Below are 22,341 nucleotides of genomic sequence, written 5' to 3'. Positions count from 1 at the left end.
GGCAGTAAAGGTGCCTGTCACCTGACCTACCACCCACAGAAAACATTTAGCCCCCTGATAAACAAAGAAAAATGATAAAGGATGCCCTCAGTGGCCAAGCAGATAAAAGCCTTTATCAAGCAAGACTGAGAAAACATTTTTCTTACAAACTACGACACGTGACCATCGTAGTTGCTGAGCACTTACACGGTGTTGCGGGCTTCAAATTCAAACATTTGATGTTGAAACTGTGCATATAGTATTTTAATTAAATACAGCATTGAAAAAAATTTCCAATCACTGTATTTCATTTTTAACTGCATCTCGCAGAGCACCGCAACTTTTTAGAAACAGCTGCATTTTAAAGAGAAACTGTAACACATCCACTGCCACCTTTTTGAAAGCATCTCCTTCAAACAAAGCAACCCTACACCATTACTATTACCCTAAAGAAGCTGAACAAATTACTTCACACACTTTTGACAGAGTAAGGTCAGTCCCCTTTTTAACACTCCCCAGCTCCTCACCTCTCTCTTCTAAACACCTTAACTCAGCAGCATTTGCCAGAGGGCATTTTGTTTTACCATGTAGCCCCAGGGTGACCCATGAATCCGTGTGACCTCTGAAGGATAAAGCCGGGAGACATAATTCATCCAGGCAGCTTCAACAAGTCCTCTCTGTGTTCCCCCTCGACCTTAAAACCTGGCAGTAAATTTAGTGAACTACAAGTAATAAACTCTCTCCCTGGAGGGCTGAGCTTCTCAAGGTAGGAGCGCTGATCTAGCACTACCATGATAGCATTTGACCAACTCTTTCATTATAATTCAAAAGGTGAACCAGATACTGGAGGGGTATTATTATTCGAAAACCTTGATGTCTGCCCATGAGATTGAGTCTGGGTAGCGCACTGCAAAGCTGACGCAGCTGAGCAGAACTGGGGATTGACAGTAAAAGATGGGGAGCTCTGAAGTGTGTGAGGGCACGGTCGTGGTTATTAACCCTTGTCACCAGCACTTTCTGGCCATTATTTACTCCTGTTTCATTCACACTAATCCTGGCATTTCTTACAAAAAATGCCTAAAAGACTGTCGGTGTATGTGCACACCCTGTTCTGACGCTCGCAAGTCCTGACCTTTTGCTCTTTGGCCTCTTCTACTTCAGATGGTCCATTCCAACAGTCAAGATAACACATAAACACACACGTATGATTGGTTGCATGCAAGCAGATGGAGTCCTGCCTGTGACATAGTGCAGTAAAGGGACTGTTTAACTGGCAATTCCCCATGCTGGCTGTTTTCAGAGCCATGATTCAGCAAGTTGAGGTTGTCACCTGTTGGGAATACACAGCTGACACCTGTCTGAATTTCCTTTATGGTCTCTCAACAACAAGCTAGTTAGGAATGAAAGTTACAAAATAAAAAGAAGATTGGAACTGCATGATGCTTTTCATGTATAATCAGATGCATGAAAGTGGTTAAGTTGGAAGGTGCCAAAAAAAAAAAACCCAAAACTTAAATAAACACTCATTTTAGTACAAATAATTGAATAACTTTAGTCATGTAGATTATCGTAAGGTTATATGGAGGAAATAGTGAGCAAATCAGAAGAAGCTACTTGCTTTCTTTTAAAGTAGATATTAAATTTGCTGCTATCACCGTCTTTGGAAAATTTAATTAAAATGTTTATAAAAGCTTAGGTGATTAAAATCTGGCCGTGTGGGTAATGGACCTGGGTATTAGATGGAACTTTTGAATTCTTGATCAAACACTTACAGATATGAGACATACTTTGGTGTTGTTTGACTGCTTCCACTGATCCTGTTTGTAAGATGCAGTGTCTGATATATAAAACCCTCCTGGTGTTTTGCATCTTTTTTCTTTAATGGCATTGCCAAGACACCAACAACAAAAAAAACTCAACAAAAAAAAAACACACACATGTTAAAAGGAACTTACTGGCTACTTCCAGAGAAGCATTGTGACTGATCGCCTGGCCCAGATAGTTTCGGGCCACACACACGTAGCTGCCATCGTCTGGCTTGCTCCGTCGTCCATGGACGATACGCAGGAAGAAGAGGGACCCACTGGGAAGCAGCATACGGTGGGAACGGGGATTTTCCCGATCCGTCTCAACACGCTCCCCATCTTTGTACCATTCCACCGTAGGCGGCGGACGGCCCTCTGCCTTACAGTTGAGAGTGGCTGGCTCCCCTTTGGACACAATGAGGTCAGAAGGGTGTTCCACAATGCGGGGAGGGAAGTCTTCCTGGCGAAGACGAGACCCTAGAGATGAAGAATGGCACAAGATTTCAGGCATAGCATTTATTAGAAATTAAGCTACAGATACATGTTAGCCGAACACAAAAACACCCCAACAACGAGCCACAGTGAAATATAACAGATAATCCTTCCACTCAATAAAGAGTGGTGGTAATCAAAACAGCAGCAGTTCTAAAGGAATTAGACATGGCACATTATTATTGATGTGTAAGTGCCTTCATTAAGCAATAATCCAGTCTGACAGTGTAATTACCACACGAACACATCCCCTCTCATACTACACATCCCTCCCCATAATATGTTTTGTTCTTGTTTAGTAGTTTGGAACCCCACGAGGCAGTGTAAATTAAAAAGAAAAGAAAAAGATGATGACACGCAAAATCCTCAGGAAGTAATATCTTTGAAAGCATGTCTAGCCTTCAAATGTGTATTTATAAGACGTAAGTATTCACAGCTTTTAAGAAAATCTTTTAAGCTGAACTATAATAGGATTACGGCATTATCTGTGGTTCCACTGAACACTGGGATGTAGATTTTTGCGTTTATTGTGCTAGTTTAAATATTTAGCCTATTTAACTGTAGTAAGACTGCACTTCAGTTAAAACTGAAACGAGTGGCAGAAAGATCTCCAATAAGTATACTTTATAAATGACCCAGGGAATTTATAGTTTCCAAAATATTTTCGTGTTACTTCTATGGAGCTTCTGTGGTATTTTTTGCAGCTGCCTGTTCTGAATGCCTGTCCTCAGGATAAACCATCACTTTCTCCCCAACCTATTCAGTTGCATATATATTTTTACACACATTTATTTATGATACGTGTTTACAGCTGAAGCCAATTTCACCATCACCTCAGAAATTGTTAAACAAACCAAGATGAAATGAGAAATCTGCAGCCACACCTACACAAAACGCCCACAAAACCACCTCTAATCCATGAAATACTGTGGAGATGTCAGTCATACTGGTCTTTAAAAGAAACCATGCAAGAATGAATCCCAGTGAAGCAGAGGACAAAGAAAAACCTCCCTAATGAGAGAGCCAGGTACACAACTCCAATGCCTCTGTACATCTTACATTCTATTCATCTCTTTCCAACCCCCATCACACTGAAGCACACACACTAGCACACTACCAACAGCTCTGCAAACAGACCATTACTCATTTTCTGTCCTCCGTCCCTCCTGTATTTTCTGAATCTTGGGTGGATTCTGCAAGACTGCCACAGGTGTTATTGTTTTCCAGAATTAGTTTAGATTACCTGTAACCCTAACACAAAATGCACAACTAGGTGTGTGCAAAGGCGGTAGCATCACGCAATAGAAGAGGGAGGACATAAATGGCCATTTTGCAACTGCTGTTTACCCATTCTATGACTGTGGAAACACTTCTGTTCTTTCCTGCTGTTTCTAACAGTACTTTATACAGCCTTCAGTCGGTCTTGCATTAATGTACCAATGGCCCTGTAAAGCTGATAATCACACTGTGCCAGAGAGTGATGAGCTCCTACACTCCCGCTGCAAGCAATAAATCCCACACAGACAAGTGTTTACTCAGATAGATAACACCTTGTGAAATGGGTGAGAATGTGATCTACTGGGTAGTGTGGTGCAGTTCTGGTGTTTGTATAAAACTGAATTTTCTCAGGAAGAAAAGAAAATAGTACATAGAATAAACCCCCTACCACACAGTACACAAACTGATAAGAACAAAAAAGTGAGGATTGTGCAGGCTTATCATTAAAACTGAAAGATATGCTGGAATTTGTATGTTTTGCATCCACAATACTCCATAATTCATGGACAGTAGCCGATTGACTAAATGGATGAAGACAGCTGAGATAAGTCCTCCCACTCCATGAATTTTACATTTTTTTATTACCTTTCACCAAATTATTTCCTCTGTCTACTGGTCATTTTTTTCTGTCAAATGATTGATCTAACTAATACGTGTTAATGAACGCAAAATTTAGCAAAAGTTGATTTCTACATAAAACAGATAATTACACATGTAAAGGAAAAAATTATCCTCAGAATCAAGCAGGAGCTCCACAGCAGTTTCTTATTTAACAAGGACACCTTGGCATGGCGGAAAAGTAGCCTGAAGGCATGTAGCAATGATACAAATCTGTTTAAACAGATGCCTGAAAATGAATGCGCTGAATTTTTAAGCATGGAGCACGATTTTGGCCATCTGAGTGGGCTTTTACTGCAAGCTGGCAATCATATGGAGAGATACAGAGGGAGACATTGCTCAAAATGCAGTCTTAAAACTATTGCTTCTGTGTCTGAAAATGATGTATCGCTTTCAGTATCTTTTAAAAAAGCTCCTGTTGTCCTAAACAGATCAGTGCACGCAACACAGAGCTAAAGTCCAGTTATCTCTTGGAAAAGGTATAACAGACAGCCAATAGCTAAGTCACGCTAGAATGACAATAGTACAGCAACACTCTTTGCAACTAGGAAATATTGGTGGTTTTTCAGTGATTGCACTCAGTGACAAATTATAAGTAGCTGCAGTGGTCAAGCCTCCAGGCAATCACTTTCAATTGCAAGGTGACTGCACAGGTCGTCTGGTGGGAGGCAACTCATCTCCAGAAAGTTGTTTTTGGACTCAGGCTAACTGCGATCAGATTGTCAAAGGTTTACAAATAACAGCCGTCTAATTTTTAAATGCATACAGATGCAGACAAGATGTTGCAATCAACTTGAGTCAGTCTGAACTTATGAGTAAAACTTGTCTGTGACATGTCTCTTTGCAGTATGGGGCTCAACCTGTTGTCAACTGGTTGTATTCTGGTTACCTACTGTCATTTTGCAGTTAAATCGCCATCCTGCAGCACCAAAGGCACTTTGAAGATGGCACTAATTGCAAGTGGCCTAGTCTAACAACTATTTCAGAGACAAGGAGATTGCAGGTTCACTGCATACAATTGCAGTAACTCACTAATGTGCTGTGATCTTCGACTACTGTTTTCCCTAGTACGACTGTAGCACAAACTGGAAGCCTTGAAACACTGACTGTAGACTGACTGAGTCTAAATGATCAGAGGGCTTTCACAAGGTTCACAGTACAGTCACATGCAATCAATAGTGATCAAATTAGAATCAACTGGAAAATTTTCCCCACCAAGGGACCATTTGGAACCACTGTACAAGTTACAAAACCCATTTAACTATCCTTTTTTTTCTTTTGCAGCTGGGATTTCTGCCTACAAAATGATGGTTACAATGTTGAAGCAATGCTAGTTAGTCTCCAACACTTGTGGTGTTTTGAGCAGTTGCTTGGTAATGATATATATGATACTACGTTTATATGTTGGCCATGACAATGTTAATATTGCATTGTTTATCGGTGGTAAAACATTTGTTGTTAATGTGAATTTCTGTTTCATGTAACCTTTGTGTGTGTGTGAAGATGGCCATTTTCACTTGTACTATCCCAAATAAACTGCATTTAATTGCCAGCTTGACCCCATTCATTCACAAACCCTCCATCTTATATATGAAGGAATATTAGGGCAACATTAAGAAAACAAAAACCTTTTTGAGAATAAAGTCAGAATTTCCAGATTAAAGTCGAAATTTCGCAGTAATATTGCTTTGTTTTTTTTTAACGTGGTCCTAATAATCTGTCATATTTACACCTTTCCCACTAGTAAAATGTAAATGCTACGCCTTAACATTGAGAATGGTAAGCTGTAGCACTTACACCTTACCATTCTGAGCATCTTAGATGAGCATGTACATGTTAACATCTTAAGGTTTATTTATGCATTTTTACATACTGCGCCAAATCGCAAGAGTCCCCTCAAGGGGCTTTATATTGTAAGGTAAAGGACCAACAATAATACAATATAATAATTTAAAGCAGTGGTTGATGGAAGTAAGAAATGGATCTGATGTACTTGATTAAATGTAGGTGAATCAGTAAGCTTCTGAGGATTCATCCTCTGGACACCATTAACATTTGCACTTAAGATGTGCACTGAAATTGCTAGAGCTCCGGTGGGGGGGGGGGAGTAAATTGGGTAAGTAACTCTCCAGTAGCACAGCCTGTGAAGGTAGCAGCACAGAGCAGCATCTCTAATGCATCATTCTGATCCCACAATTGAAGCTGGAAACAATGCTGCTTGAATGAAGAAGATGCTTAAAAAGCTCTGAATCATAGAGAAAAAAGATGTTTAGCAATCTTAACCACTACAAAGAAAAGCAAAACACATTCTGCAGCTTTTCAAACCAAATATTTAAAAACAGAAAAGGCAATCCCACCAATACTGCTGTGGGCAAAAACTGTAAATATTTAATCTGAGTGCAATTTTACACACTGTCTAGACATTTAAACCAGTATCAGAACAATACAAACAAGGCAGCCAGTGTGGCCTTCGGTCCCTGCTCACAACACACATGCTGTTTTCCTTGTTCTTAATTGTGTTGGGCTGATGCCTAGGGGTCCACAGAAGTCCCTGAGCTCCTTGGCATTACTGAAAGGCAATATCAGCCTGCCACAAGTGGCCCCCAAAAAGACCAGGCTTTATCTGCAAAGGGCCAGCAGCCAGCAGACAATCAGTATGCAAAAACATGCACAAAGGTGCACAATGGAGTGCACACGCACACAACAAAGGTCATTTGTAGCACCTATGAACCTAAAAATCTCTTTTTCCCTTCTTTTTTTTAGTTAGTCGTTCCTGAGGCAGTGCTGTTGTCTTGTACGGATGTCTGTGTAGTTTTGTTTCAGACAGTGAAGAAAAGAGGTGAATAGTGCATCTCTCTGGAGAATTAAATGCAGTAGAAAGTCAAACTATATTTGGATAACAAGGCTGGTATTTTGTATGCCATTCAAATTCTGAATATGTAAGGGAGAAAAGAATGCAAGGGGGGGATATATAATAGGAGGAAAAAAGATGTAATAATAGGGGAAGAGGGGCCTTTAAAATAACAAATCATAAGCACTGAGATTGTAATAACACAATGGGAATGTAATTTAGCACAATGTTGGTGGTCTTAGGTAGCCCACCCCAGTGTCATCTACTGTAGAATAATGTATGGATTTATGGCGCATGAAAGGGGTGTATGACAGTTTGGAAACAAGTCAAAGAAACATATCAAATAGCAGAACCAAATGAGCACACATGCTAACACACATTTCTGGACCCTCACTTGTAGTCTTGGGTTACAGTTTTCACCTCTGGTTCACATTCAGTCTCAAAATCTTGTTCTTCAGTCTTAAGATGTGCTTCTTAGACAATGTGCATAATTGTCTCTTTGTGGTTTGTCCAAACAAGCAAGTACTAGAAAAGCACCAAGTGTAGGATGCTGGAGACTTAGCAGCTTCCTCCTACCTTGTTGCTGGCAGCTGTATGACACGATCATACAGCTGCCAGCAGCAGAAAGAGTAACGCTGACGCCAAGACTACCAGAGTCTCTTGTGGTGGTAAATCTCTACCTCCAGTACAATGGAATTACCTGTGCTTGAATGACAATGCCATTTTGGAAAAGCAGGACTCAGAGACAGCTAATAAGGCAGGCAGATTTTTTTTGTGAGGCTTAAGAGTGTGCAATAAGTGGAACAGCTACATCTTGTTAAGGCAGTCCCTTTGTTTCAGTGTGGAAAAAGTCATTTAGCTTTCTTTTTTCGTGAGCCTTGGGCTAGATCGTGGATCAAAGTCCACACATTTAATGGAGAGGCAGAGATTTCCAGAAGCTTCTAAATTCGGTACTTGTGCATCAAATGACAGCGCATGTTTGAACAGACAGCTTCTCAGGGCAGAGTTTAAGGAAAGGGATTGAAACAAGACAGATTTAAAGGCTAAAAGAGCATCTGAGAGACCGCCATGACAAGTCACGCTGATAACCAAATGACCACCATAGTATCAACGAGCACTGCTGGAGCACAATAAAACTAACTGAACTTGATAAAATGCCTGAAGGTGTTTTGAGTTTTAGGTAGCAGCCAAAGGAGAAAAGGTGATATTTTTAAATTGAGGAGCCAGCAAGTGCCACATGAAAGTTGTTACTTCCACCTTTGGCCAGACATCTACATACACCTCAGTTTTAAAAAAAATAGTGGCTTCAGTATGAAATGACTTCTGCCTGGATAAGAAATGAGTGCTTCACAGACTTAACTAAGAGCACCAAGGTATTAGTGTGACAAGATGATAGTATGCAAGTGTTTGCTCTGCATCGCTGCATCACCTTGGGTATTTTAACCACATCTTATTATACTAAAATGTCAGCATAACACCTAACAAATCCACTTCTCTAAGGCCATGATCCCACTAATGTGGATTCAGCTTTATATCAAAAGGGACTGCAAGAGAGACCAGAGGCTTGTTTCACATAACTGTATAGTACTAAAGGTTACATGGACACAAAAGGTAAAATCCTGCACGGTGTAATAGTGATTTTAAAAGCAGCCCACACGGTCACTTACTATTAATTTTCTCCAATCTTGAATCATAATTATCAGAAAAGGGGAGCTCGTAAATGTCGCATCTGCCCCCGTTACTTTAACAATTGATCAGTGTGAATGTCAAATGAGGAATATTCATATTATTTAACTTGTCATTTATAAAACTTGAAAGAAAGGGAAATATGATTAAACTACCAATCAAAGATGAGGCCTTGTGCTAAGGCTTTTAGGAAGGTTGATGTGCTATTGTTTAATGGCTCCGAGTTCTCACAAGAATACTGGCTTTAATAAGGCCACAGAAGTACATCATAGAGTGAAAAGTCTCATAAACAGATTAGGTTTTATTTTTCTACAATAACGACATGTTTTTCGGGGAAATATACAAGTGTGTTTTCTTGACGAACGTCAGAAGAGAAGATTCACCTCTTATGTCTGTTCATTAAAAAGCTACAGCCTGGAGGTAAAGTGATCTGAGCTTCTACTATAGCATATAACCCCCCATCAAACCACAACTCATTTTTACAGTTTTTACATTTTTTTTTACAGTTTCCTGTTTCCAGTCTTTATGCTGAGGTAAGCTAACCATGTCGTGCTAGTGGCTTCATATTAAAGATATGAGAGTTGCAACCATATTCTCAGCTCACTCTTGGTAGGAAATGCACTTCCCAAACTGTCAAGCAATCAGGCTACGCATCTGTGGTAGAGACATATAACAAAGATTCACACATACTCATTTGTTAAGTAAAACAGAAAGACGCAATGAATGCCAGACATTCCTTCTCAGGCTGTATAAACTACAATTAAGTGGAGCAGTTCAACACTGTCATTCACACAAGAATGCAGGAAAAGGAATGTGAGTGTGTTTTTGTGCCTGTGTGCGGCCAGGACAAGGTGTCTACAACCGCACTTTGTCTCATATTTTGCTGAAACATTTGATTTTGAATTGCATTTGTACATATGGTTATAATTACTGGGAAGTTATGATCAACTTTGGTTGCAATGCTGTAAATTAGGGTTTCTTTCTTCGCTTCCTGCAACACAATGCGCAGTGAGGCAGTCTCCAGGGAGGACAGTCAAGGTCATGGACAAGATAACACCTCCCAACTGCAGCACCCAGATGTTCGGGGCAAGATATGAGCAGAGTGGAAATAGGCTTACCACAGGCCTAAAATTAGATTTAATGAAAATCTGGACTAAAGGCGTTTTCATTTTTCATTTATTTTTAAAATTATTCTGAGATTAATATTTAATGATTACATTCACAATTAAATGAATACCAAATTCCAACCAACCACCATTCCTTGCCTGTCCAATTAATCATTTGCATTCAATGAGATTATGAAAGTGCTTTGCCAAAGTCAACCATAGGGGAACCTCCATGAAAAATATTTATAAGAACATTGTTAATGAAAAACTTCAAGCACTTTCCCCAAGCTTCACATGTGTGGTTTAAATAAGCTGACAAAGGTAAAGAGCTTAAGGCTAAAGATATCTAGAGCTCAACCAGCAGCCTCAGTATGAATGATTGTATAAGCAGTGAAAAAACAAAAGCAGGTACAAGAAAATTCTTGAGACAAGTCACAAAAGAGAAAAGGGTGATGTAAGCAACTGACATTTCTTTTGTTAAACATATAAATCTGTAAACAATCTGTTGCACCTCCTTTTGTTTGGTAAGATAAAATATGTCAGATAAAGGTGGGAGTACGGCAACTCATTTTGAGTTATTTATTCACACTGACATCATGTCGCTATCGCCAGGCGCCGTTTCTGCAGGTCGTGCACCTCTCGATTTTTGTAACCCGGCCTTGTTGTGCTGCCGCCACCACAGCTGGGTTGAAGACACAAGTGTACAATCATCTTGCTTTTTACTGCCGTTTTAATGACACATCAGTACAGAAGCTCCCCGATTCACCGGTTACACAGAGGGAGATGTTGCAACAGTTTGAAAAGAAAACTCTGCAATCCCTTTGCTTTTGACTTTTCCTCCTATATCAGCACTAATGTTGGGTTTAATCTGAGTTGCAACACCTATCATTCAGGAAAATACTGCAGCAACTACCTGCACCATAACGTTGGGCATAAATGGATGTATGATGATGTTAATGGCGGGGCACAAAGCGAGCAATGCGGCAGGTATGCTGGTGCCTATAAGGGAAAAAATCTATCCAAACCTACCTGGCTCTGTGTGAAAAAGTAATTGAAGACACAATTAAACCTAATCACTAGTTGTGCCACACTTGGCAACAAGAACTGTAATCAAGTTTTTGCAATAACTGGCATTGAGTCTTTCAAATCATTGCAGAGAATTTTGGCCCACTTTTCTTTGCAGAATCCAGCCACATTGGAGGGTTTGAACATAAATGGCATGTTTAAGGTCACAAGAAAGCACCTCAATTGGATTTAAGTCCAGACAATGACTTTTAACCCTTTCCAGACTGATCCTTGTCAATGACTTTTTTTCTCAGCTGTTTCTTTAGATCGTGGCACGAAATGTTGCTTTTTGAGATCTTTCAGCCTACTTCACTTTGTCAGACAGGTTGTATTTAAGTGATTCAGCAGGTCTGGAAGTAATCAGGCCTGGGTGTGGCTAGTAACACTGAGCCTTTAAAAAAAATCTAGTGAATTACAATTGATTTTAGGTTTTTTGGAAAAAAAAACCCAAAAAAGCTAAGAAATCAGAAAGGGGGCAAATATTTTCTCACTGCACTGCATACAAAATGTGTTCTGTTTTTCTTTGAGCCAGAAATGACCAGGTTTGGACAAGAAGGTGGAGTACTAATTAATGAGCAGACACTAGCTAGCTTGATTCTTTCAGGCACATCCCTTCAGCTATTATGAACAGCTACTATAAAGGGGAATATTAGATCACAGACAGGCTGTACCAGCTGTAAATGTGTCTGTTTCTGCTGTAAATGTGATCTTTAAATAAAATCTGTTAGCAGCGGCTTGCAATCTGACATGGACATTTGAGAAGCTGCAGTTTTTGACACTTGTGTGTTTATAGGCTTAATTTTTGAGCCCTGGAGGTTGCTGTTTGGTTAAACCATACCCATCTTCTAAATTTTAAAGCTTCTGTGCTGTTTCTGGACTGCATCTTGAAGATTCTACCAAACTTAAAGCATCTATTCATAGACTGACAGACATCCTCTTCAAACAGCTGCAAAAGTGCTTTAAGCCTTTGTTGTACTAGTTTCTACTATAGTAGAGTGGGCAGTACCACATTTTGTCACACTTATACACATACAGACTCGCATAGTGAAAACAAAACCCAGACAGGCTCTTATGGCTGGTAAATAAAAGAGAGAGGAAAAAAAACACTTTGGGTTGCCATCTGTTAAATGCTCACTGGGAAGGTAACACACAATAAAGTCCCCTGGGCATACTCGAACCAGAACATTGCTGGTACATGATAATCATCTGAGCCAAGTAGGTCACCAGGACACATTAACTGCAGGATAAATCCATCAACCTGTCTATAACTCACATAAGGGGGCAAACATATTGCACGTGTCTTATGTCCCTGCAGAGAGAAAGAATCAGATAACTTTTTTCCCCTTTTGTATTAGTCCATTCATTCATTGCCGTTCAGCTTATTCTAATGCTGTTTAAAAGTAAAGTCTGCTGTGTGAAATATTGTCAATAGATTCTACATGTTTGGCTTTTTATGTGCTGACCATATTGTTTATTCCTACGCCATATGCTAAGGTGAGATGATTTCAGTCGTTTACCTCCGGTACACTACTGCCTGGAAAGGCCAGTAGCCCATCTGAGAGGCTTATTCTCACTCCATTAAATGTTCACTGGAAAGTAAAGTGGCTGTACAGGCCATTGATTATCACTCAAGCAGAGCCCGAGAGCAAAACCTCCCATGAATAGAGAGACAGTGAATTGGCAAAAAGGTCATTTGTTATGATTACAGGAAAAAAACACACACACACACACACACACATTTGTATATCTGTAATGAATTATTACACATTTAGATTTTTTAATGAAATGCATTATTTAAAGTTTTTAAGTGTGTCTTATCATTTCACTAGCTGAAGCTACAGTGTAGTCTACAGTCTTAGTATAATCAGTTAAACTGAGTACACCAGACCACCTGTAGTCTATGTTTTTTCCTTCCCTGTGCCCTTAGAGACTTGAAACTTAAAAAATAAATGTTTTATTTAAATTAAACATTTTTTTCCTAAACTAAATAAATCAATACTTTAATGTCCCATTAGGCTCATGCTGCGCTATTGCATGTCACATGTGCATGACCTACATTTATTTTTGGTCCTAATTGTGCCCCTGGTAGTGACAGCCCAGATGTGAACTAACTGTCACACTGTGAGGGGAGCCAGACTTTGCCCAAAGCACTAAATTCAACTACAAAACTGAAGCACTATAATAGAAGTCTTTCTCATTGGCAAAATCCCATTTCATGCACAAACACATACTGTACACACGCTATTTATGCCATGTCATAATATTAATGGACACACGTACAATTAAACCCCCAAATAAGCTGGCAATTTCCTCCAAACCCTTCTTTCTTAAAGTCTCAAATTCTGTCTCTATAATGAAGACGCAGAACACGATGCCACAGTCATGGATTGTACAGATAGTTACAGCAAACATAAGATCTTATTAAGACAGTTATTATAGTTTTATAGCTCAATCAATTTCACCTGCTGTGCAATAAGCCCCAAATGTAGACATATACCTGATATACAGTATACATTTCATTGCCATAATAATAAGAGAAATAACAATAGTAATAAAAATAATGTCTTGGATTTTTTTCAGGTGTTTTGGGGTATTTCTGTACATTTTAAATAGTAACATTTGGTGTGAAGCTAAAAAATCCATAAAAAATAGCCATAAAAAATAATACAGAAATTTCCTTCATGCTATATTGTTCTGTATTTTTTGGATTTCTCTTTTTTAGTGCTGCTGTTAGCATTGCAGATAGATTACACTGACACATATTCTACATTTTAGACAATATTCATGTTTTTATTCTTGCCAAGAATTATATTAAAATCAATTCTGTTCTCACCTGTGTCTGCAACAGGCAGATTATTAGTATAACTTAAATACTGAAAGGGGAATCTTTGACTAAAGACAAGGAAATCCATCCACAAGCATCTCTGACGTTTACCAATTAACACATTAAGATTGTTAATAGTCTTCTTAATCTTAATCACTGGAAAGAAACTAAATGAGCACATTTCTTAAAATGGGCTCATTTCCTGCACATTAAGACATTAAAAATGGGTTGCGCTCTCAGTTTGCAAAGCACATTGCACTTTCTTATGATACTAACAGCCTGTTATCTTAGCTGGCTGACACCTGTTGGACTTATTCGTGCTACTTGTGGAACAAAGAAAAGGGAAATAAATATCTTCTGATTGCTTAACTCATCAGACCTTCAGGGAATCTGGTTTTTCAGACGTCCTTCGGTTCCTTGTAATGAGGAAACTCTCTGAAAGCTGGTTTTAACAAGTACTGAAGAAATAAAGCGTGGCATGTTACTTTTTACCCACAAATCAGCAGGTTCACCTGGAAATGCTTATGCAGCAGTGTATATGACATTTAAATGTAATTTTGTCTTTTCTCAAAACAGTTTCAAATCTTAGGTCTGAACATTTTAAAAACACCAACTGGTGTTTCACACATTGGCAGCGTTCATGCCAAGGAACCACATGTAAGTCTTATCAAAACACAGCTGCCGCTTCTGCTGCTGCTGGTGGTGCTATATTACCACCATAAAAACACATTCCTCATTTGAAATATTAGGCCTTAGTGGACTTGCGATGCGAAATGCAGTTTTAATCCAATTGAATCTGGGTTTGTTTTTTTTATCTTTCTTTAAAAAAATTTAGTATTTCCCACCATTTGTAAAACTGCTTAAAATAAATCATATAATAACAAATGGTGGTAATGCTATTTATTCAAACTGATTATGGGAGTTTGACTTCCCAGTGTCACACATAAAGCATGAATCAGTAATGCAGTAACATACAAGTGGCAAGAAAGCACAGCAGTGAGAGAATGAGAGCTGGCTTCTGGAAGTCTATAATATCCTGACCATTATTTCTTTATTTTTAACAATCCTGTCAGTCACTTCCACTCCACAGATATCATTCTTTTCACTCTATATCTGCTATTTGAAAGACTAAAGCACTGATAAGTTCAGGTTTTTGTTTTGTTGGGGTTTTTTTTTACTTCTGTAAAAGATAAAAGCTTACCATAGGAGAGGCCAATAGATTTTTTCAGGGTGATTACTCATGTGGCAGCAATTTGAGAATTTATCTGTGTGAACAGCTTTTTATTTGGCTCCATTTGCAATGGTGCTGTAGATCGCACGTGTTGGCACAGGCTCTTAGGTTGATTGTTGACGCATAAGCCCAGCTTTTGGGTTTGCTTTTGGATTCTTTGAAGGGTAATGATCCAATAACCTCTTTATGCTTTTGCGGTTATCAAAAAAAGGTGTTACTGAGGTAAAATGCTTCTTTGTGTGTTGTACAAACTTGTGTTAAGAGTTAACACGTTGTTTTCAGTTTCAGAAATAATGATGTAATGAGCTGCTTACAAAAGATTGTATTGACACAATGTAAACGCAGTTGATTTGTGGAAAATAAAACCAAATCTGGCTACAGTTCTCATTTGATCAAGTTCATGACAAAGTAGCTGTTTGAAGTCAGCAAAACACCGCAGGTATTTTTTTTTTGTGGATTGGATTTAAATATGGTGTAAATCTGCTCTTTTAGCTCTCATTGCATTGGGAAATCAAACACAACCTCTGTGAGATGAATGAGCAACTGAACTTTCTTTTTATCTCTGTTTTCATACAGATTCTGAACACGGGTTAATTAACGTATTTCACAACACCGTGACCAAAGCCTGCCGATGCCATCCCTGTCAACATTTGTTCCTTTCGTTCTCTCTCATTAACCTGAGCCATTTTCTAATTGGATGAGACACTGGCCGGTGGCCTATTGTATCACTCAGCAAGCCTCAGTTTCACAGACTATCAAAAAATGGCCGGCAGGCACAGTGAAGCCCAGCACTGCTAGAGAGAAAATTGAATCTAGTAAGCAGGCAAAGCCCGGCTTTATTACAATATTAGTTTCAGCCTTATTTACACAAAGTCTAGAGCTGAATTCAAAGATGGAAAATTCTTGATGAGAGCAGGCAAAAAATAAAAAGAGTTCTTTTTCTTGTGGAGTGGCTGAGAAAATTATAGAAAATGAAGAAAATGGTTATTCAATTAAAATGGTTATTATTCAGCGATAGCAGTGAAAGATAAACTGAATACAATGTGCATCATACATTTGTAACATGTATGTTTGATGCTTTTACAGCATGCTAAATTAGCTGTCAGATGCTCATAGCCCTCTATTAAAAAAACAAAAAACACCAAACATGACTGACGTTAACATTTTGCATGAATATATATTTATATTTCCTAACTTTACCAAAGTTATAGGTTTTAAAGTTAAGAATACTTTGAATCTTTACACACAGAGTCCACATGTCCATGCATATGGTGACTAACACATAGGGCACATATTTTCCACTGTCTTCACAAGCTAATGAGAGTTAATATCAAAACACTTGAGATGCTTTCACCTGCACCAACCTCTGTCTAATGACGGGAATATTGGGTACAGTGTTTGGCTTTGAGGTTCTGTTCGTCTGTTCGAGACTGTTGCGTTTCATCTCAGCGTCTGAATTTGACTGACATAAAATTCTAATATATTATTAGCACCCAGTGGCTCGGTTCCATATACTTGAGAAGCTGACACCACACCATCTGTCACTATCCTGGTGTCTGAAAATATCCAGTGTGATGAAAAGCTCCTCTTAACTTTTCTTCTAAAACATGTTTGGAATATATTCAAATATGAAACTTCAGTCTTTTTGTTATTATACTTCAACATGCAAAACAACGTACTGTTTATAGAGTGATTAATTCACAATATATTGTGAAATTTTCTTTTTTTGAGGCGGGTTTCCTAAAGTAGATCACACTAAAAAGTCATTTTCATATGAAAGTGCAATATCCTCTGTTTCTCAGCAAGATTTATCTACTGCTCATCAAACACTCTGCTTCCACAAACGTCCACATAAAAGAAGTGTACTAACTCAGACTGCATAAAAAATGCCACTTAGGCTAATGTATATCCTGTAAGTTGCATGTTAAATTTAAATTATGTATTAACAAATAGATGCCAGTTAATATTTCCTTAGAATGTTTTACAGTCAAGCATCGCTTTCCCAACACTTTTCCCAACAGACTACCCATGCACTACCCAGGAACAACAAAACCCTTTCCCACCCCAATGCTGACAAAAAATTCTAAATGAAACACTGATCCAAAGCACAGTGTTTCAAGTGCTAACTAATAATAGGTGCCCTAATTAAAAGAAATGTATGCACGTTTCGGGCTCTTCGGTGGGAGACGCTCTGGTGGGAAACAGTTCTTTATGCTGAAGTCTTCACATAGAGAGCTTTGAAGCTTGTCAGTAATGACAGGGAGAGACAGGAGACAAATAAAGGTGAAAGATGAGAAGGATTGAGGAAATGGGTAATGTGCATTGCTGATGGGGTCTATCGCAATCCTCAGCCATTTTCTTTGGTAGCCTGTGTTACTGTATAGGTTTAACAGTCAGAGGTAGCCTAATAGATATGTAAGAGAATATATGTGGTTTTCCACGTATGTCTGAGCTTTACGATGGAACGACTTCTAAAGACCTATCAAACAGAATATTGACTCTATTGATTACTGGTATGCCTGGATGGAAAGGAGATAACTCAGAGAGGTCACTTCAAGAAGTATCTCTGAGGTCATGTTACTCTGACCCTTTCAAATCCAAACCCTGGAAGAATAGATAATTACATTTTAAAGTATTGCCACCATTATAGCACTCCAATCACTGCTAGCACCAATGGGAAATGGGTCCCAATGATAAATTTCAGAGATTTCCCTGAAAATATCAGCACAGCATGCCTTAACCCATCTTGACTGTCAGAGAATGAAACAACAGATTATGCAGATTAACCACACACTTTGGGCGCAGAATATCACAATATTTATAAAACCTCAGGACAATGGAGAGCTGATTTATTTAGAGAAGTAATTATCCTAAGTGCTTCAACACACAGACATAGCTGGACAATAACCTCAGAACAGGAAACTATGGCCAGAGGAGTACAAACAACCCAGAGAAAACCACAAACCCACAGCCATTTCTGAAGCTTAGACGTTTTTCTCTCCAGATGAGCAAAGCTATTGCTTTACTATTTAAGGTTTTCTTGACAGGGTTTGAGGAATGAAGAACAACACCACAGATTGACAAGCATAACAGCCAAATTAAAAAAATAAATAAAAATAAAGGTTGGCTTTTCAGGTCTTTCCATTTAGTGTACAATACAGTTTTTGTGCATGTAAATAGTCTGCAAATTTGGAGAGATCATACCAAACGATTTTTTTTCTTCTCAAAGAAAATATTGCTGCTGAACAAAGCCTGCAAAGCTCACCAAATGTTGGGGGGGGGGGGGGGGGTGGTGTCTTGATCTGGATTCATGCCAAATGAACAAAACTACATTGATTTTCTATATATTATATCACTCTGATTGAATACACAGTGAGTTAACAATTACACTGAGACATAAAGTTAAATTTTATGCTGAGCTTTATGCTTTTAATAATGTTTTAATTATAACAACATAATTTGATTCACACATGCATGAGTTGCTGTTACACTTTATTAAGTTGTGACACTGTATAAATATTATCCTGTTGAGGTAAACAGTTTAAACTCTTATTATTACATTATTTTTTTGGTTTTTTGTTCTATTTTTAAAATGTGACTTGAAAAGACTGAGACAGTAGTAGAGATTTGTGAAGATCCTCCAGGCAAGCAACCTGCTACCTTTGCAGGGGAGGCAGACAATAATCGATCCCCCTCAAAATGAGATGTGCAAGCACTTTTGCCTCTCTGTGTATATGTTTGTGTGTCTGTGCGAAGGTGTGATGACCTGTTGCCCACAGGCCCAGAGGCACTCGTCGAAGCTCCCAGTAGCTTGTTCCTCCCCAGGCAAGCAACCACATTCAGCCCCACAGCACCACAAGAAACAAGTGAGTAAACAAGGGAAGCAATTATGAATCACAGCTTTCAGCAGACAATCTGAAAACACACATTAAAAACAAGCTCCCGCTAACGGCATTGCGTATGCATTTATGCACATTCAGGCTGAACCAAACAATTGCAGCAACATCTGCAGGGGTTTGGGGGAGTAAACATGCAGCCTTAGTTATTCTGTTTCAACAGTTCTTGATGGGCCAGCTTCTCATGAGTAAATGCTTGTGTCAAACAACCTTCATGTGAAACGACCTAATTTTTTTACACTCTCTGATCTGGATGCTTTGAATGACAATGAAAAATTCCACTAAGATTTAGGATGTCTATCACATTCAAATGGTTAAAATGAAGCATCCATACAATCTGATGTTCAGATGTATAAGTCTGATGTATCTTAAAGAGCAGTAAGAAAAACATAAAGCTACTGGAACTCATGGGGACACATAAATCTGCAACCAGCTCAGGGTTGTTTAAGAAGCGTGTACTCAGTCAGTGTGAAGAAGACCCCACATACTGGTGTATTCAAACCAAAATAAACATTCATGAAGGTTCTTTCCAACCAAACACATGTCTACTGTAGCTTATAAGCTGCATTATTCCTAAGGAACACAATTTCAACCAACAAACAAAGGAATTCTTGGCATACAAAGACATCCTATCAGCCCTATCATCCATAGCAAAGAAATCCTCATTAGTAGTGGAAGTCATCTCATCACTGTCACCATCACAATGACTGTAGGGAGTCTTGTTAGCTTAGTGTCAGCTTCCCCCAGTCAAACCATTATTGTTTGAAGTCTAGCTCTGAGTAACAGGTGCTGGACGTTTTGTCCAGCCACAAAAGTCAACCTATAGCATACAGGACACGAAACAAAATGATAAGTATGTGTGATCTGTGACCTGCGTACAGCAAGCTCCAGGAGGTAGGCCAGATGTTTCAGCTAAACTACCCTCTGCGGGGTTGCTGTTCACAGCGATGATAAAATTGGGCTGTGTCCTGCTGGTCTCTGAGTCCCTCTTGTACTTAACAATCATACTGACTGAGAATATGGTTTTGCTATCAGTAAGCTAATCCACTGATAGTGCATGGATGAGAAGGTTTATAAAGGTAAGATGTCACCTCAGAGGATTTGGATACTTATTGCTAAAGGCTAAAGTAATGATCCTAGTGACAGTTAAGCTGGCAGTGTTTTTATAATGATCCTCGACTTAGTTTGAAAGCGCAGCTGTAAAACAGTCATCTTAATGAAGAACAACAGAATGGGCCGATCTTATATTTTCCTGAAGTACCTTTTTATGCAGTCTTTGCAGACCTTTAAACAAAGCAGGTAGAATGGTGAGACAACAACGCTCTGGGGACGCATAATTAAGATGTGCACATGGGAAGAAAAGGAAAAGGCCATCTCGACAAGAGCACGTGCTTTTTTGTGCGTCATTTAGATTATTGAACATCATCCTTATTACCTGATTTATTACTTAAAATGACACCAATAGCTGAAGGTTTCTGTGTATGATCAAGTCACCAAACATCCAGCTTGAAGAGCTGGATATTTGCCATATTTAGGTGTGTTTATATTAAACACATTAGAAATGGGAAAACGATGTAATCGTTCTGATTGCAATTTGGACCATTTGCAAGAGAAATGGCAGCTATCTCCGGTATAAACTCTCTATAATCAATCATAAGAGCATTCTCTCGTGGGTTCAAACTGTGGTATTGCATGTACTCTGCACCTAATAGCTTCTTCCAACTCACTTGGTGACCATTTGTAATAAAAAATGTCCACTGCATTAGTCAAAAGAGAATGAAGTAAATACTGTTAAATACTGTTATTAGTACTTGGCCTTCTACTAAGGGGTTAATTTCTGTTCACATTAACCACACAGAAGTTATTATGTTCACTTTAAACTTCCTCTTGCCAGTTTGCTTCTTGTATCCTGACAAAAAATAGCATTGAGTAGGTGCCTATGGCTATAGATGATTATAGTTCAGAGACATTTTTTTTTAAAACTAGATGAGTGAGTCGTACTTCTCAAATCTCCCTGAAAACTCTTGGAATTATGCGGTTACCAAATTTGTCAGTGTGCAAATTTACAGACAACGTACTGGAAAATTGGTGTCACGCACATTTTAGTGCTCTTGGTGAAGAGGATGGGCAAGCTTTAGCGTGTTTCCCCCTTTTTTTGACTGACCACTGAAATTTAAGAAAAGAGCAGGTTAAAAGCTGCATTATAGCCACGTTACTGTTTTTGCGTTCATGAAAGTGGCCTGGAAGACCATTTAGGACATATTCAGCGGTTTGGAAAGTGTGAAGTAAATACAACTATGTTTATTTTAAAGAATGTGATCCAAAAGTAAGGTTGTGTTTAAGCCACGCGTCTTTTCTGAAGTTATTTGAGCTGCTGTAGCCTTTGGAAGAATCACCTTGTGTGCTGTCAAGGAAAGGAAGTTCTGCATCAGATAAAACCATCACTCAGTGTCAGACACTTACGAAAGCTCTAGTGCTGAAAACACAGCAGTTCCTTTGCAGCTTGTGGCCACTGTTAATGTTACTGACAGCTGCCTCTGCTTTACAGAGTGAACGAGTCTGGCGCCAGCACAGAGTATCAGGGTTTCTTTAAACGAATAAATAAATAAATATATAAATAGTAAATGAAACAAATGTCATTTCATGTGTTTTGAGTCTAAAGTGCATTCAGAAATACGCATGCACACATATTAAGGCTACATTTGCAAACATTTGGAAACGCGTGCTTTCAAATGGTCATTGTGGGTTATTCAACATGAGCCAATACATCACAATAAATTGCACAAAACACTCCAATAAAACCTTTCTTTCAGGTTATGCACCCCCAACCTCCACCTGTGACTTCACTGCTCAAGGTTAACCTTGGCCATTCAATAGACAAAAATAAAACTCTGTGGGTAATAATCAATGTGCATACTGGTAATCCAAAAGCTTTTCTCTTTTTTCAGTCTTTGTCTCAGATTTCTCCCAGTGAGAATGATGTTTAAAGATGGCTGGTGGCTGATTTCCCAACTTGCAGTGCCTGAACATGAGAGGATATTTTGCAGAGCCTCTGTTCCTAAGTACACCCCTATATAATGAATTTAAAAAGGCGACAACCTACCACATCCAGCTAACTCCTCCTGCACTTAGTCATGCAAATGATCTCATGCTATTGCAAAACTGAGAGTTCTCACATAAACTTAACAGCAGCCCATGCATTCAGCTGTGAGCTCCAATGAATTATAATAAGTGGTTTATAAAAAGTATTTCACTGGACAGCAGGGTCACCTCCAGCTACTCCAGTCAGCACGCGGCATGGGTCAGGGGCCACACACTGGTACTGCAGTCTGCAGAGAGCAAAGGTGACCCAAATACCTGCGGGCTGCTGTTACAGATACAACTGAGAAAATCCATCATCTTCTTTCCCTTCACTTTCTGTTTCACCATCGCTACATTTTTGCATATGCACGTGCCCATCGGGTATTATTTGGAAACTTTCCATCACTAGAACACAGGCTGAGAGGGGAA

At 38.9% G+C, this 22,341-nt stretch overlaps 1 protein-coding gene across 3 annotated transcripts in view; it reads right to left on the bottom strand.

The window, feature by feature from the left end:
* The window catches only part of LOC101480701 (roundabout homolog 1), an 84,394-nt gene that overhangs the window by 61,184 nt on the left and 869 nt on the right, over positions 1-22,341 (bottom strand). For all 3 annotated transcript variants that reach the window (XM_076889009.1, XM_076889008.1, XM_076889010.1), the window contains exon 2: positions 1,935-2,261. In XM_076889009.1, coding sequence (XP_076745124.1) covers positions 1,935-2,261 — 327 coding nt within the window. The remainder of the gene's footprint in view (positions 1-1,934; positions 2,262-22,341) is intronic.

This window comes from Maylandia zebra, linkage group LG10 (assembly GCF_041146795.1).
Source record: "Maylandia zebra isolate NMK-2024a linkage group LG10, Mzebra_GT3a, whole genome shotgun sequence".
Lineage (NCBI taxonomy): Eukaryota > Metazoa > Chordata > Actinopteri > Cichliformes > Cichlidae > Maylandia > Maylandia zebra.
Note: the sequence above shows the minus strand (reverse complement) of the source record. Positions and strands in the feature narration are given on the sequence as shown.